This window comes from Myripristis murdjan, chromosome 7, assembly GCF_902150065.1.
Source record: "Myripristis murdjan chromosome 7, fMyrMur1.1, whole genome shotgun sequence".
In the NCBI taxonomy this organism is placed as follows: Eukaryota; Metazoa; Chordata; class Actinopteri; order Holocentriformes; family Holocentridae; genus Myripristis; species Myripristis murdjan.
In genome coordinates, this window is record NC_043986.1 from 876143 (window position 1) to 890281 (window position 14139).

The 14139-nt window shown below is 39.0% G+C and overlaps 2 protein-coding genes across 2 annotated transcripts in view; one reads left to right on the forward strand and one right to left on the reverse strand.

Annotated features, from left to right (window-relative positions):
* Positions 1-14139, reverse strand: part of bcap31 (B cell receptor associated protein 31) — an 89984-nt gene that overhangs the window by 32589 nt on the left and 43256 nt on the right. The window lies entirely within an intron of this gene.
* Positions 5343-7269, forward strand: LOC115361796 (interferon-induced protein 44-like). The gene is made up of 4 exons (XM_030055429.1): positions 5343-5542; positions 5650-5821; positions 6207-6307; positions 7022-7269. The coding sequence occupies exons 1-4, from the start codon at positions 5456-5458 to the stop codon at positions 7187-7189; spliced, it is 528 nt and encodes a 175-aa protein (XP_029911289.1). The 5' UTR covers positions 5343-5455; the 3' UTR covers positions 7190-7269.

Below are 14139 nucleotides of genomic sequence, written 5' to 3' on the forward strand. Positions count from 1 at the left end.
TAGGTTAACATCACTGCTTGTCTGTTGCCCAGGGCGTTTTATTAGTGCAAAGCCGGGCCATTCTGAGGGAGGAGGCGTTTTACACTCATTCCTCACCTAAACTCTGTTCCACATTCAAGGAATCACTTCAGATCCAAATAAAATTTCCAGTTTTTCCAATATTTTTCACATTTTTAGTGGCATGTCTCAAGGAAAAAGTCAATAGTTCCATAATATAAATTTCTATTTTGATCCACAAAAAGACTGACAGAGATTGTTAGAGATCTGTCCTATTTTCTAGTTCAAACCTGGATCTAAACTGTCAGATGACAGTGAGTTTTACAATGCACACCCAACTCAGAACAACAAAGTTCATGTTCTGGTGTGTGTTGCACCTGCTGACAAAATACGTCTACTGACTAAAGACCATGTAAAGAAGATGAAGGACATCAGAAGGACGGCCAGTGACCTGTGTAAGAGCACACATCAGGATGTTCATTAGTTTGTGTGTAACGCTGTGGTGCCACATTGAGATTAGTCAGTGTTACTTTGAAAACTGTATTCTTAAAGGACTGAACGGTTTCCTGTTGTGTATCTGCAGGAATTCCCCAGCTGGCTGTCCTCACTAGAATTGATTTAGCCTGCCCAGAGATCAAGAAAGATCTGAAGAACGTCTAAGAGCAAGTACCTGGAGGAAACAGTGAGTTTCTACTGGTAATTTTACAATAGACTGCATCCAGATTTTGTAACATGGGTTAGAATATATGAAGGGTCAATCAAGGAATCTCAGTTTGTGACCAAAAACAACTTGAGGTCAACCGTTCCTTTTGTTACTTCCAACTTAGATGCAGAAATTCAGTGATTTGGTGGGAATTCCAATGAACTGCATCTTTCCTGTCAAGAACTACAACAAAGAGACGACAATAAACGATGATGTTGACTCTCTGATACTGAGTGCACTGAAACACATCATCGACGCTGGAGAAGAGTTCATCAGCGACTTGGAAACCTAAATCACTTTCAACTGGCTTTCAGAGATGTTCATGGCATTATAGAAACAGCATAATTCCATTGACATTAATGCATGGATTTGTTAACAAAATGAAGAGAGATGTAGAATTTTTTGTGCTCTAGGACATAGCGTTTGTTCTTGGTACCGCCACTCCCTCTCTTCATTTGTTCTGTAGCTCGCTAACACCGCTTCTCTCTCTCTCTGAAACCCCAACTGACCTGACTGTGGTGTTCTGGAACATTGGCCAAGTCACAGCTACTAGACTGCAAAGCTAACTTAATAATTACCGAACAATAAAGCATATTTACCGAGCACTAAAATAAATGTGACAAGATGTGACCATTTATGACACATATCTTGAACTACTTGTCATTTACTGTGCATAGACTGAGGCAAACAGCAAACAGCTGAAGTTACTAGATATTCTTTTCTGAGTATTGTGGCTGGTGTGCTGTTTCATGGTTTGGTCTGACAGGGAAAAAGCAAAACAGCTGGTGATAAAAACAGATTGGACAAACAGATTCAAAGAGCCGGCCGGACGACTGGTTTTACCCCAGAACCTTCAGAAATCATTCTGGAGCAGAGAAGCTGTTTAACCCTTTGGCGCATAGCGGTCACTACAGTGGACAGCTGTTTAAAAGTCATTTTCTCCTAAATGCAATGGTTTCTATGGTGGAATTGCATATCAGCTGTTAGAATGCTCTCTGCTGCTCCCCTACATTGAGGTTTATGCAGAGACTGTCAGTTCTTGTTGCTGAAAACATTAATACCAGTATCATGACATGGTAATACCAGTTCTGCATCCTTAAAGAAGTATGGAGACTCACAAAAGTGTTCATACCCTAAGAAGAGTAAAAACACATACAAAACAAACTTAACTCAGGCTTTCATAATTCATGCATCAAAGGGTTAAACTGCAGACTGTTCTGCAGCACAGTGACCCACTCTGGTTTCTTTAATGGCCTCACAGGCTGTTAGTGATCGATGAGCTCAGATGATCCACAAGATGTTTTCCCTTTGGTGTGCAAAGAGAAACAGCACAGGACAGGAAAAGGGGAAAAATACAAAATAAATGCGAAATAATGCAAAATAATGCTGATACTAATCCTGCCTTTGTTGCCACCACCCCTACTACTGCTGCTACTAACAGTAATAAGAGCTGAGGGGGGTGTTGTCAGTGTGTTATATCACAGTGTCAGGACATTAGACTGGGGGGACTTGATAAATGCTGGGCTGGTTTTAGGAGCTACATGAAAATATCACAGTCTGGTATGGGCTGACAAGATATTTAATATGTGCATCTGTGCAGACATGCGTATTTGAATTTCTATGTGTTAATATGCTTGGATTTAATGAGTTTTTAATATATTAATACTTTCTGTTATTTTTGCAGTTATTGATATTTGCCTTTTTTGTTTATTTCTGCTGCCCTTTTATCTCTTTTGCAGTCTCTATCCTACAACATCCTTTTGTTTTCTCTCTACTTTTGTATCTTTGTTTTCTTGTTTTAACTTTATCTTGATTTTACCTTCATTTTGTGTTGCTCTTGATTGGCCTATTCTGTAAAGCTTTCTGCTGTTATTTTACTTCATTATTATTATTATTCTGCTTTTGCTGTGTCATTTCATTCTGCAGTGAAACTGAAAGTGAGATGATGATAATGGATTGTTGCCTCATAGGAAACAGGGAGATTTCTTGTAAGTCACATGGGGTATCACTGTCAATATTAAAGGGTGGAGCTCCTAGAGGCAGATATTATATATAGCTTATTTATTTCCACCACCGCTTATTCTTCTCCAAACACTGCAGTCTCTCCTGGTTCTACGACAGCACAGGTATGTTTTTTCTCAGTTTGTTGTCCTCAGATTTGGGAGCAAAATAGAAATAGGCATGCTTTTGTTTGCACTGTTAAAATTCAGTGTTTTGTCTTAAAATTAATGTAGTGATGAATACCTTCAATCACTGAAGAAATGTGATCATTTCAAAACTTAAATTTGGACAAAGCAATTTTTTAAGTTGCTTTCATTTTCATTTTCATTTTCTGTGTCAGTGGTGATTTGGAAACTGGTGTTACAACTACTGTAACTTTTTTTTTGTCAGACTTCAATTCATTTTAATCAATGATTTTTTTTTCATTAACTTTTAAGCTTTTAAGAGCTGATTTGTTTTTCTGAATATTTTTACATGTATCTCTCACAGAATATGAAACCAAAACAGCAGCTGCTTTTATGTTCTTTATTTACATATTGTTTTTAACTAATCCCTAAAGAAACTTTCATGTTGTACCATATATATTCACTTTTACCAGTGATAATGCACAAAGCCATGATCCATTCAACTCAATTTTGAGCTTAAAGTGTAATACAACTTGAAATATTCATCTTTTTCAAACAAGTTATTAAGTCTCAGAGTTATGTTTACAGTTTAATTTTAGGCAATGAATAAATTGTTCCTTAAGCTGTAATATCTAAGTTTTACATGTGTTTTCTAGCAATGGGACCTTCACCTTCCAAACCTTCAACCCCCGTACCATCCCCAACACGAACCCCACCACCACCATCTCCTAGTAAGACACATTTTGAAATTCAATGTTGATTAACTGATCACTCACAGAGAATGACAAGTGGCTGCATGATGTCTCTGTGAAACACTACTGACGTCTTAACAAACATGTGCAATTTGTTTCTCAGCTTTAAAGAGGCCATGGAGGAAAATACCATGGGAGTAAGTACCAAACTAATGTCTGTGTGGCGACCTGTATGTTTTAGTCTTTTCAAAATGACAGAAACTGTGCAACACAGTGTTTAGTGACTGTGTCTCTCCATGCTGGCTTTATTCACTTTTGTTGCAGGTTAATCTCCAACTCCAGCAATCTGTTTGTCTGACAGAATAAACCTCAATCTAAACATCTGAACACCACAATGTATGTACCGTTTGAACATATGATCTGATAAATTTTCCTTTGTTAAACAGAGATGAGGACAAAGAGCTGCAGTATGTGAGGGATTACAAACCCTACAAAGATGACGTCCAACATCTGAGAATCCTGCTTCATGGGCTAGTTGGAGCTGGAAAATCCAGTTTCATCAACTCTGTCGACAGCGTCTTGCAAGGCAGAATCACAGGCAGAGCTTTGGCTGATGCAAATACCGGTCAAAGTTTCACCAAGAAAGTATGAACACCGTTTACTGTACAAATAACCTAAGCAACAGCCTCATCTCTAAAGTGGAAGTGTAGCTACACTGCATCACCCAACTGCAGCAGAACCAATGTAACGTAACTATACTTGGTTTCCACTTTAGTGGAACTGTATTGTAGGCTGATGGATAGTAGTGTGAAGCTTGTAGTTGAAAGGGGGAAAAATTAAAATGGAAATATCCATGCGGTTAACCAGTCATTCTGAAAAACTGGTGTTCAAATAATTATGGTTTGAGCTGCAAAATTAATTGTAAAAAAAAAAATCATCCTGATTATGTCTATGTGTCTCATTTCTAAATGATGACGACTCACTTGCTTCTATTCCCGTGTGCACTGATGTCACGCTGCGTCCACAAGCAAAGCAAAACATGCTATATTAACCTTCATGCATACAACTCAATGTTCTCTCGTTTTACTCCTTCGCTCGCAGCGCTTCGTTGTCAGTCCAAGTTACCATGGCAACCTGAAATAGCAGAGTGATGTGCTCATACCAGGATGCATATGGAACTTTTTCCAGCTGAAATTTGATGATGTACAAGGAGTTAGAATTTGTAAGTAATGCTTTGGCATTGTCACACCGTAAAGTCACACTGTCAATCTCTATAACCGCCTCAAACGTCACCACAGAATCCAAATATGCGCTCACAATGAGCCAGTCGCCTCAAACCTCAATAAGACAGGTGTTACACAGCATCACCATGTGCACTCTATGATTAAGCATCTAAAATAAGACATGAAGAGACACTTGAGGTATTCTGTGTTAAGAGACTTCTTTCTTTAATTCTCTGGCATTTCTGCTTGATGTGATAGTGACAGTTAAGAGAGACAGGAAAGGCAGGGCAGAGAGAGGGGACGATGGTTCAGATCCCAGTCAGGACTCAGCCTTGTACAAGAGGTGCGCGTTTCACCAGGTGAGCTACCGGGGAGACCTGAGTTATTTATTTATTTTTTAAACTCAAGTTTCTAAGAGTGCAATAAATATTATTGTTGAAAAAAGTAGGAATTGTGTGAGAGAATCGTGATCTCAATTCACAAAGAGACCATTGTGATTCACAATTTAACAAAAATCAGCCCTAATCAAGGTCCTACTGTAACTGAAGTGGTGCAGCTAGAGATGTTTTGCAAATTTTAAAAAATGCCAAAGCCCACCAAACGATAGCATTATCATAACAGCAGCACTGTCACTCCTGTGTTTTACAGTACAACACCTACAAATTCCAAAAAGGACAGCCCGGAGACTTTTACCCTTATGTCTTCAATGACACTATGGGTCTTGAGATGGACAAGAAGGGAGGAGTCCATCCAGAAGACATCAAACTGGCCATGAAGGGACATGTGAAAGATGGTTACATGGTAAATAATTAATGCACTACTTCAGCGCAGAGAAAACAGTTTAGGGATCAAAGTCTGACAAATACTGTTTACATCATTACTTAAATGGATTTTGCATTATTTTCTAGTACAATCCCGGATCTAAACTGTCAGAGGACAGTCAGCATTACAACGCAGAACCAACTCTAAATGACAAAGTTCAGGTTCTGGTGTGTGTTGTACCTGCTGACAAAGCAGCTCTACTGACTCAAGACGATGTGAGGAAGATAAGGGACATCAGAGAGACAGCCAGTGACCTGGGTAAGAGCAAACATCAGGATGTTCATTAGCTTGTGTGTAAAGCTGTGGTGCCACATTGAGATTAGTCAATGCAGGGCTGATAGTAGAAAAAAATCCTGGGGGCGGGGGACGGGATTGTATGTGGCAAATTTCATCATAAAACATATATACATTATTTGAAAATAACCCTATTAAATATCTTGTAACTGTCTACTGCCACATTGCTCCCATTCTCCTCTATCCAAGCCCAGCGCCATTTATTCTTAATGCCCTTTGCTGTCTTCCCTGGGCTTCGTGAACCTGTGGTCCATCGCGGCATGGCGCCGGAACGCTATCAGCCCTGTCAGTGTTACCTTGAAAACTGTATTCTTAAAGGACTGAACAGTTTCCTGTTGTGTATCTGCAGGAATTCCCCAGCTGGCTGTCATCACCAAAATTGATTTAGCCTGCCCACTGATCGAGAAGGATCTGAAGAACGTCTATAAGAGCAAGTACCTGAAGGAAACGGTGAGTTTCTACTGGTAATTTTACATTAGACTGGACATAGATTTTATAACCTTGATAAAAATACAGTGGTGGAAAAAAGTTTTGGGACCGCCCATGCATTTGTGAAATATTGCATTAAGAATCACTCTTAGGTCTTCAAGTGCAATTTCTTTTAGTACAGTCACAGCCAAAATACAAACAAATCCTAAAAAAGCCATTCAAAACTTCAAATTGATTGGTTCCATAAAAATACAGAAGAAATTTGGAGTATTGGCTCATTTTGGTACCAGTGATGAAGGTGGATCTTTTTATTAAAAGACCCAATTTTTGTTGCCAAGCTTGGTGTCTATATAAAGCCAGCACATCTGAAAGTTCTTCAGACACAAAAATGGCTAAAACAAGGAACCTAACGCAGGAAACACGCCTGAAGAGAAAGATTACACTGTCAACTATTTAGTTTGCTTAGTTTTTCTTGGAAACAATAAACAAAAAATATCATTTGTATTTGTTTGTATCTGTCTAATGCAGCCACACCTTTTGAAACACAAAAAAGATTTTTCCACAAATATTTCATGATAATATTTGAGATTGTGAGATTGTGTAAAATTGTAAGGGTGTCCGGAAACTTTTTCCCACCACTGTATATGGGGGGTCAATCAAGCAATCTCAGTATCTTAGCATCAAACTATTCTTGAAGTTACAATTACAACCGTGACTTTTATTAACTTTACTTAGATGCAGAAATTCAGTGATTTGGTGGGAATTCCAATGAACTGCATCTTTCCTGTGAAGAACTACCATGAAGAAATCGACGTAAACGATGATGTTGATTCTCTGATTCTGAGTGTCCTGAGACGGATCATCAACTGTGGAGAAGACTTCATCAACAACATGGAAACCTAAGTCACTTTCATTTGGCTTTCAGAGATGTTCATGGCATTATAGAAACAGCATAATTCCAGTGACATTAATCATGGATTTGTTAACAAAATGAAGAGAGATGTAGAATTTTTTGTGCTCTAGGAAATAACGTTTGTTCTTGGTACCGCCGCTCCCTCTCTTCATTCGTTCTGTAGCTCGCTAACACCGCTTCTCTCTCTCTCTCTGAAACCACAACTGACCTGACTGGTGTTCTGGAGCATTAGCCAAGTCACAGCTACTAGACTGCAAAGCTAACTTAATAATTACCTAACAGTAAAGCATATTTATAGAGCACTAAAATAAATGTGACAAGATGTGACCATTTATGACACATATCTTGAACTACTTGTCATTTACTGTGCACAGACTGAGGCAAACAGCAAACAGCTGAAGTTACTAGATATTCTTTTCTGAATATTGTGTGTGGTTTCATGTTTGGTCTATTTAACAAAATTAACTCACATTTTTGTAAGATTCTACATGTTTATGTTACAATCACCTTTTTACCTCTTTTGTCATGTATATTTATTGTATTGTATGTAGCACCTTCATCTTTGAAAAATTTACTTCACCCGATTCATTTGCCAAAGGCAGGTAAACTGAGAAGTTACCAACCAGAAATATTTGTCATCAGCCACTAAACTGCATTATGTATTATTTACATGCTGTACATTTAAGCTTCATGTTTTAGTCAGGATGTTGGTGCTTCTCTTCAAGCAAGGACACTGACCTCTGTGACTTCTCTGGCTTCTTTTTTTTTCTTTTTTTTTTTTTGAGGTTTAACACTGGAAATGTGTCACCACTTCCCTGATATCATGTAATGCAGATGTTTCTTGTGGCAAAAACTCAGACAGACATGGCACAGAAAGCCCCAAACAGTCGGTGTGCTGGACAGTAAGGAACGACCGCTTAATCGGCAGGCCGATAGTATCGTCTCTGATAGTACTAATTACTAATTAGTTACTGTCTAGGTTCTCCGTTTCAACTGCTATTTCAACCCGTTTAAGCAGTATTCTCCCGGATTGCCTCTGTCCCACTCCGCCGCTGTCATTCAGTGAATCCGGAAGCCAGCAAGCAGAGCAGCAGCCGCAAAACCCGGACTGGAGCCAGAGCTTGACTGGACTGACTGTACAGGACTGACTGACATGACGTAGGTTTCTTTTCATGGATTAAAAAAAAACAAAAAACAAATGAAAAGGATACACCCAGAGTGGAATTTTGTGGGGCATATTGAGTTTGGACTGATTTTGTTTTTTTCTTTCTGCACTGAACTTTGAGTTGTTAGTTAAAAAGACTGATAATACAGCAAACCATTTTTCACATTAAAACTCCAAGTGTTGTGTGTGTTGTATACTGAATTTGTGTCATTCAATATAGGATGTACAGTGTAACTCCCGTTTATCGCGGGAGTTACGTTCTAAAAATAACCCGCAATAGGCGAAATCTGAATCTCAATTTGAATGTGAATTTCCTTCGGGATGAATAAAGTATCTATCTATCTATCTCTCTAAATCTGCGAAGTAGTCAGCTTTATTTTTTACAATTACTATAGATGTTTTAAGGCTGTAAAACCCCTCACTACACACTTTATACACTTTTCTCAGACAGGCATTAACATTTTCTCACTTTTCTCTCTTGTTTAAACTCTCAAAGTTCAAACCTTCGTAGAAAAAGTCCAGTATTATAGAATGAAAGCATTCTGTACTGTACAGGAGACAAGGCACGGAGGAAATTGATTGACAATGGTCTACAGTCCCTTAGCCAATCAGGACGCAGAACACAATGCGCTGTAAAAAAAAAAAAAAAAAAAAAAAAAAAAAAAGGCATGCAAAATTGCGCAACAAAAAATCCACGAAACAGCGAGGCCACGAAAGGTGAACCGCGTTATAGCGAGGGACAACTGTATTATGTTACCATATATGTCCTTTGTGAGGGTTTGGTACACATATTTAAACTGACTTGACTGACATTAAATCTTAAATGCCAGGAGAGAGACCTGGCTGGCACCCCACATAAACGCACAAAACTAGTCCTTAAAATAAACCAAACTGTCACAAACTGGCTTTGATTTTTCTGGAAGGTGCACCCCAACACAAGGTATCTATGTAAATTCATAAGGTTATTACATAAAAAGCTGACTAACTTCATTGATAAATTGGGTTTAGGTTACTGGAATAATAAATGTTTTGATAAATGTTTTGACTCAGGTTAGGTTAACATCACTGCTTGTCTATTCTGACTCTAACGTTACGTTAACGGCACTATCGGCCCCTCTTTTTGGACTACCGGCCAAGTAATCAACTATCGACAAATTAATCAGCTATCAGCCAAATCCACTATCAGTCGTTCTGTACTGGACAGTGGGGGTCACATTAATCTCAGCTGGGTCACAAAAACCCCCCCCCAAAAAAACAGCGATATAAACCTGGTCCTATGCTGTGATTGCAACTTATTTACTGACTGCGATTTATTTACCCACCAAATCCAACTTTACTTGCATTTGTAGCTCATTTTGCACTGCATCTTATCTTAAGGAAGTAAGTCTGAACAAGAGAGGCAGATCAGAAGGATTACGGCCACACAACAAGGTCACGACTGAAACTTCTCGTCAGAAAGGAACACCTTTAACCTCCACTGCCCTAACCCTACCTGAGACATGAGAGTTTAGGGGAAGAAGATGCTTTTGAAGATGTGTTCCACTGACAGTTTGCTCTTATTTACAATGCAGTTTTCAATCATTGTAATAAAACAGATAGTCTTTTGTTATTACAAGCTGTGGCTTCACTAACCTCACAGTGCAGAGCAGCAGGAGTTAAATTACTGGCCAAGAGACGCAGGCCTGAGTCGTCTTATGAACCGTTACACAACTTGCAACCAGAGAGCTAGTTGATGGACCGTGTGGTTTTTTGAGCCTCACCAATAATCAGACATCCTTGTAACTTTTTAGTGGAAGACTTTTTATTTTGACGATTACGTTGATGACTTTCAGAGCACGGCACAACAGTTCAGAGTCATGGCAAGAATGCTCTTTTTTTTTTTTTTTAAAAACCATTAACACTATTATAGTAGGTCAGGGCAATTAAACATCTATTCCATATCTATATTTATTAATCAATAAACTCTGGTCCCATGCTGTGATCGCAAATTATTTAATAAAATTAGACCCTCCAGAAAAACGCGATTATGCGATCACATGAATTCCCGCATAAATCACCCAAATGTCGCTGATTATGCGGGGGTCAATTATTTTCCAAAACGGCGCATAATTCCCACAATAATCGTAAATTCCCGTGGAAAATATGCAAAATAAGCGGGTCTCGCTTGATTTCACAATTTCCGCTTTTTTTCGGATAAAATGAGAAAAATATGACTAAAATAAATAAATTGAGTTGTGATGTTAATTTATATTTGACGCCTGGCCCGACGTCATCAGCTCGCGCATTCACAACACAACACAACAACGAGCTAATGGAAGAACGCCAAACAAAAATGAAGAAAGCTAATCGATCTCATTTGCCCACGAATATTTCATACTAAGACCGGGCTAAACAGTACCCCGGTGTATTACATAATAGCGGGGAAACTTTTTTGCACCCTGTGCAACTTGGTTTTGGAGCACAAACAAAAGTCAACCGTGTTGCAACACTTCGCCACCAGTAAACATTCCAAAATGCTTTCTGCTGCTGAAGGCAAAGCGAGCTCCAAATAACTCACCTTTACTCAGGCAGCAACCTCCAAGACCCTTGCGAGGGCAATGCGAAACAAGGTGAGTAAAGATTGAAGCTGAATAACAAACTAGTATGAAAACGGAATGAGACGGAGAACGTGTGTGTGTTTGTGTGTGCATGTGTGTGTGTGAGAGAGAGAGAGTGTGTGTATGCATGTGTGATTAAAATATCCCTATTAAAATTGCTTTTTTTTAAAAAAAAAATTGAATGTTTAATTGAATTGGAAAGGGTTTTAACATCAGTGGTAAGGTGTGTGTGTGTGTGTGTGTTAAAGTGAGAGAGAGATGGACAGAGAGAAAGAGGGAGGGAGAGAAAGGATGAGAGAGAGGGAGGGATAGAGAGAGAGATGGAGAGAGAGGATGAGAAAAAGAGAGAGAGAAAGGATGAGAAAGAGAGGGGGCTAGAGAAAGAGATAGAAGAGAGAGGGAGCGAGATGGAAATAGAGAGAGAGAGAGAGAGAGAAAGAAAGAGTGGGGAGGGAGAGAGGATGAGAGAGAGAAAGAAAGTGAGGGAGAGAGAGAGGGATAGAGAAAGATATAGAAGAGAGGGCGAGAGATGGAGGGAGTGAGAGAGAGACAAAGAGAGAGATAAAGAGAGAATAAGTAACACAGCCCAATAGTAAAAAACATTTTTTTGTTCCTGCATATTTCGCATCTTTTCGCATATTTCACAACTATTCGCATACTTTGCAACTTCCCACACTTTCACCGCATAAATTACATAAAAACCCTGCATATTTAATCGCATAATCAAGGATTTTAGCCCGCTAAAGGAGATCAGCACAACAAACACTCTGGTTTCTTCAGATTTCACAGAGAAGCCAAAAGTAGCATTTCATTTCAGTGTTGACATCAAAAATTATCTCAGTGTATGTACAATTATTTGCATAATTGGCTGATATGACTTTTATTATGACATGTTTGGCCATATTACTGCACAGATTCTTTCTTTTACAAAAACAACCACATGGCTTTTCTGCACCATTTGTTCAGTTTGCAGTTTTTTGTAACTTTAATTGTTGTTTTTTAAACAAAAACAGATCATACAAATCAAGGGGCAGACAGAGTCTTCAGAGGTAAGGTGAAATGCTTGACATCATGTATTACAGGAAATGGATGAGGGAAAAGGAGAGAAAAAAATAGAGCTGGGTTACAGCACAGTGGAACCCAGCAGAGTCCTTTATGGCTCAGGATGTTTTATTAGTGCAAAGCCGGGCCATTCTGAGGGAGGACGGGTTTTCCACTCATTCCTCACCTAAACTCTGTTCCACATAGTCAAGGAATCACTTCAGAATCAAATAAAATTTCCAGTTTTTCCAATATTTTTCACATTTTTAGTGGCATGTCTCAAGGAAAACGTCAATAGTTCCATAATTTCTATTTTGATCCACAAAAAGACTGTTAGAGATTGTTAGAGACCTGTCCTGTTTTCTAGTTCAAACCTGGATCTAAACTGTCAGATGACAGTGAGTTTTACAATGCACACCCAACTCAGAACAACAAAGTTCATGTTCTGGTGTGTGTTGTATCTGCTGACACAGCAGCTCTACTGACTAAAGACCATGTAAAGAAGATGAAGGACATCAGAAGGATGGCCAGTGAGCTGGGTAAGAGCAAACATCAGGATGTTCATTAGTTTGTGTGTAAAGCTGTGCTGCCACATTGAGATTAGTCAGTGTTACCTTGAAAACTGTATTCTTAAAGGACTGAACAGTTTCCTGTTGTGTATCTGCAGGAATTCCCCAGCTGGCTGTCCTCACCAAAATTGATTTAGCATGCCCAGAGATCAAGAAAGATCTGAAGAACGTCTATAAGAGCAAGAACCTGGAGGAAACAGTGAGTTTCTACTGGTAATTTTACAATAGACTGCATCCAGATTTTGTAACATGGGTTAGAATATATGAAGGGTCAATCAAGGAATCTCAGTTTGTGACCAAAAACAACTTGAGGTCAACCGTTCCTTTTGTTACTTCCAACTTAGATGCAGAAATTCAGTGATTTGGTGGGAATTCCGATGAACTGCGTCTTTCCTGTCAAGAACTACAACAAAGAGACGACAATAAAGGATGATGTTGACTCTCTGATACTGAGTGCACTGAAACACATCATCGACTTTGGAGAAGAGTTCATCAGCGACTTGGAAACCTAAATCACTTTCAACTGGCTTTCAGAGATGTTCATGGCATTATAGAAACAGCATAATTCCATTGACAATGTATGGATTTGTTAACAAAATGAAGAGAGATGTAGAATTTTTTGTGCTCTAGGACATAGCAACGTTTGTTCTTGGTACTGCCGCACCTTTTTTTCCATTTGTTCTGTAGCTCGCTAACACCGCTTCTCTCTCTCTCTGAAAACACAACTGATCTGACTGTGGTGTTCTGGAGCATTAGCCAAGTCACAGCTACTAGACTGCAAAGCTAACTTAATAATTACCAAACAATAAAGCATATTTATCGAGCACTAAAATAAATGTGACAAGAAGTGACCATTTATGACACATATCTTGAACTACTTGTCATTTACTGTGCATAGACTGAGGCAAACAGCAAACAGCTGAAGTTACTAGATATTCTTCTCTGAGTATTGTGGCTGGTGTGCTGTTTCATGGTTTGGTCTGACAGGGGAAAAGCAAAACAGCTGGTGATAAAAAGAGATTGGACAAATAGATTAAAAGAGCCGGCCGGAGGACTGGTTTTACCCCAGAACCTTCAGAAATCATTCTGGAGCAGAGAAGCTGTTTAACCCTTTGGCGCATAGCGGTCACTACAGTGGACAGCTGTTTAAAAGTCATTTTCTCCTAAATGCAATGGTTTCTATGGTGGAATTGCACATCAGCTGTTAGAATGCTGCTCCCCTACATTGAGGTTTATGGAGAGACTGTCAGTTCTTGTTGCTGGAAACATTAATACCAGTATCATGACATGGTAATACCAGTTCTGCATCCTTAAAGAAGTATGGAGACTCACAAAAGGGTTCATGCCCTAAGAAGAGTAAAAACACATACAAAAAAAATCTTGACTCAGGCTTTCATAATTCATGCATCAAAGGGTTAAACTGCAGACTGTTCTGCAGCACAGTGACCCACTCTGGTTTCTTTAATAGCCTCACAGGCTGTTAGTGATCAATGAGCTCAGATGATCCACAAGATGTTTTCCCTTTGGTGTGCAAAGAGAAACAGCACAGGACAGGAAAAGGGGAAAAA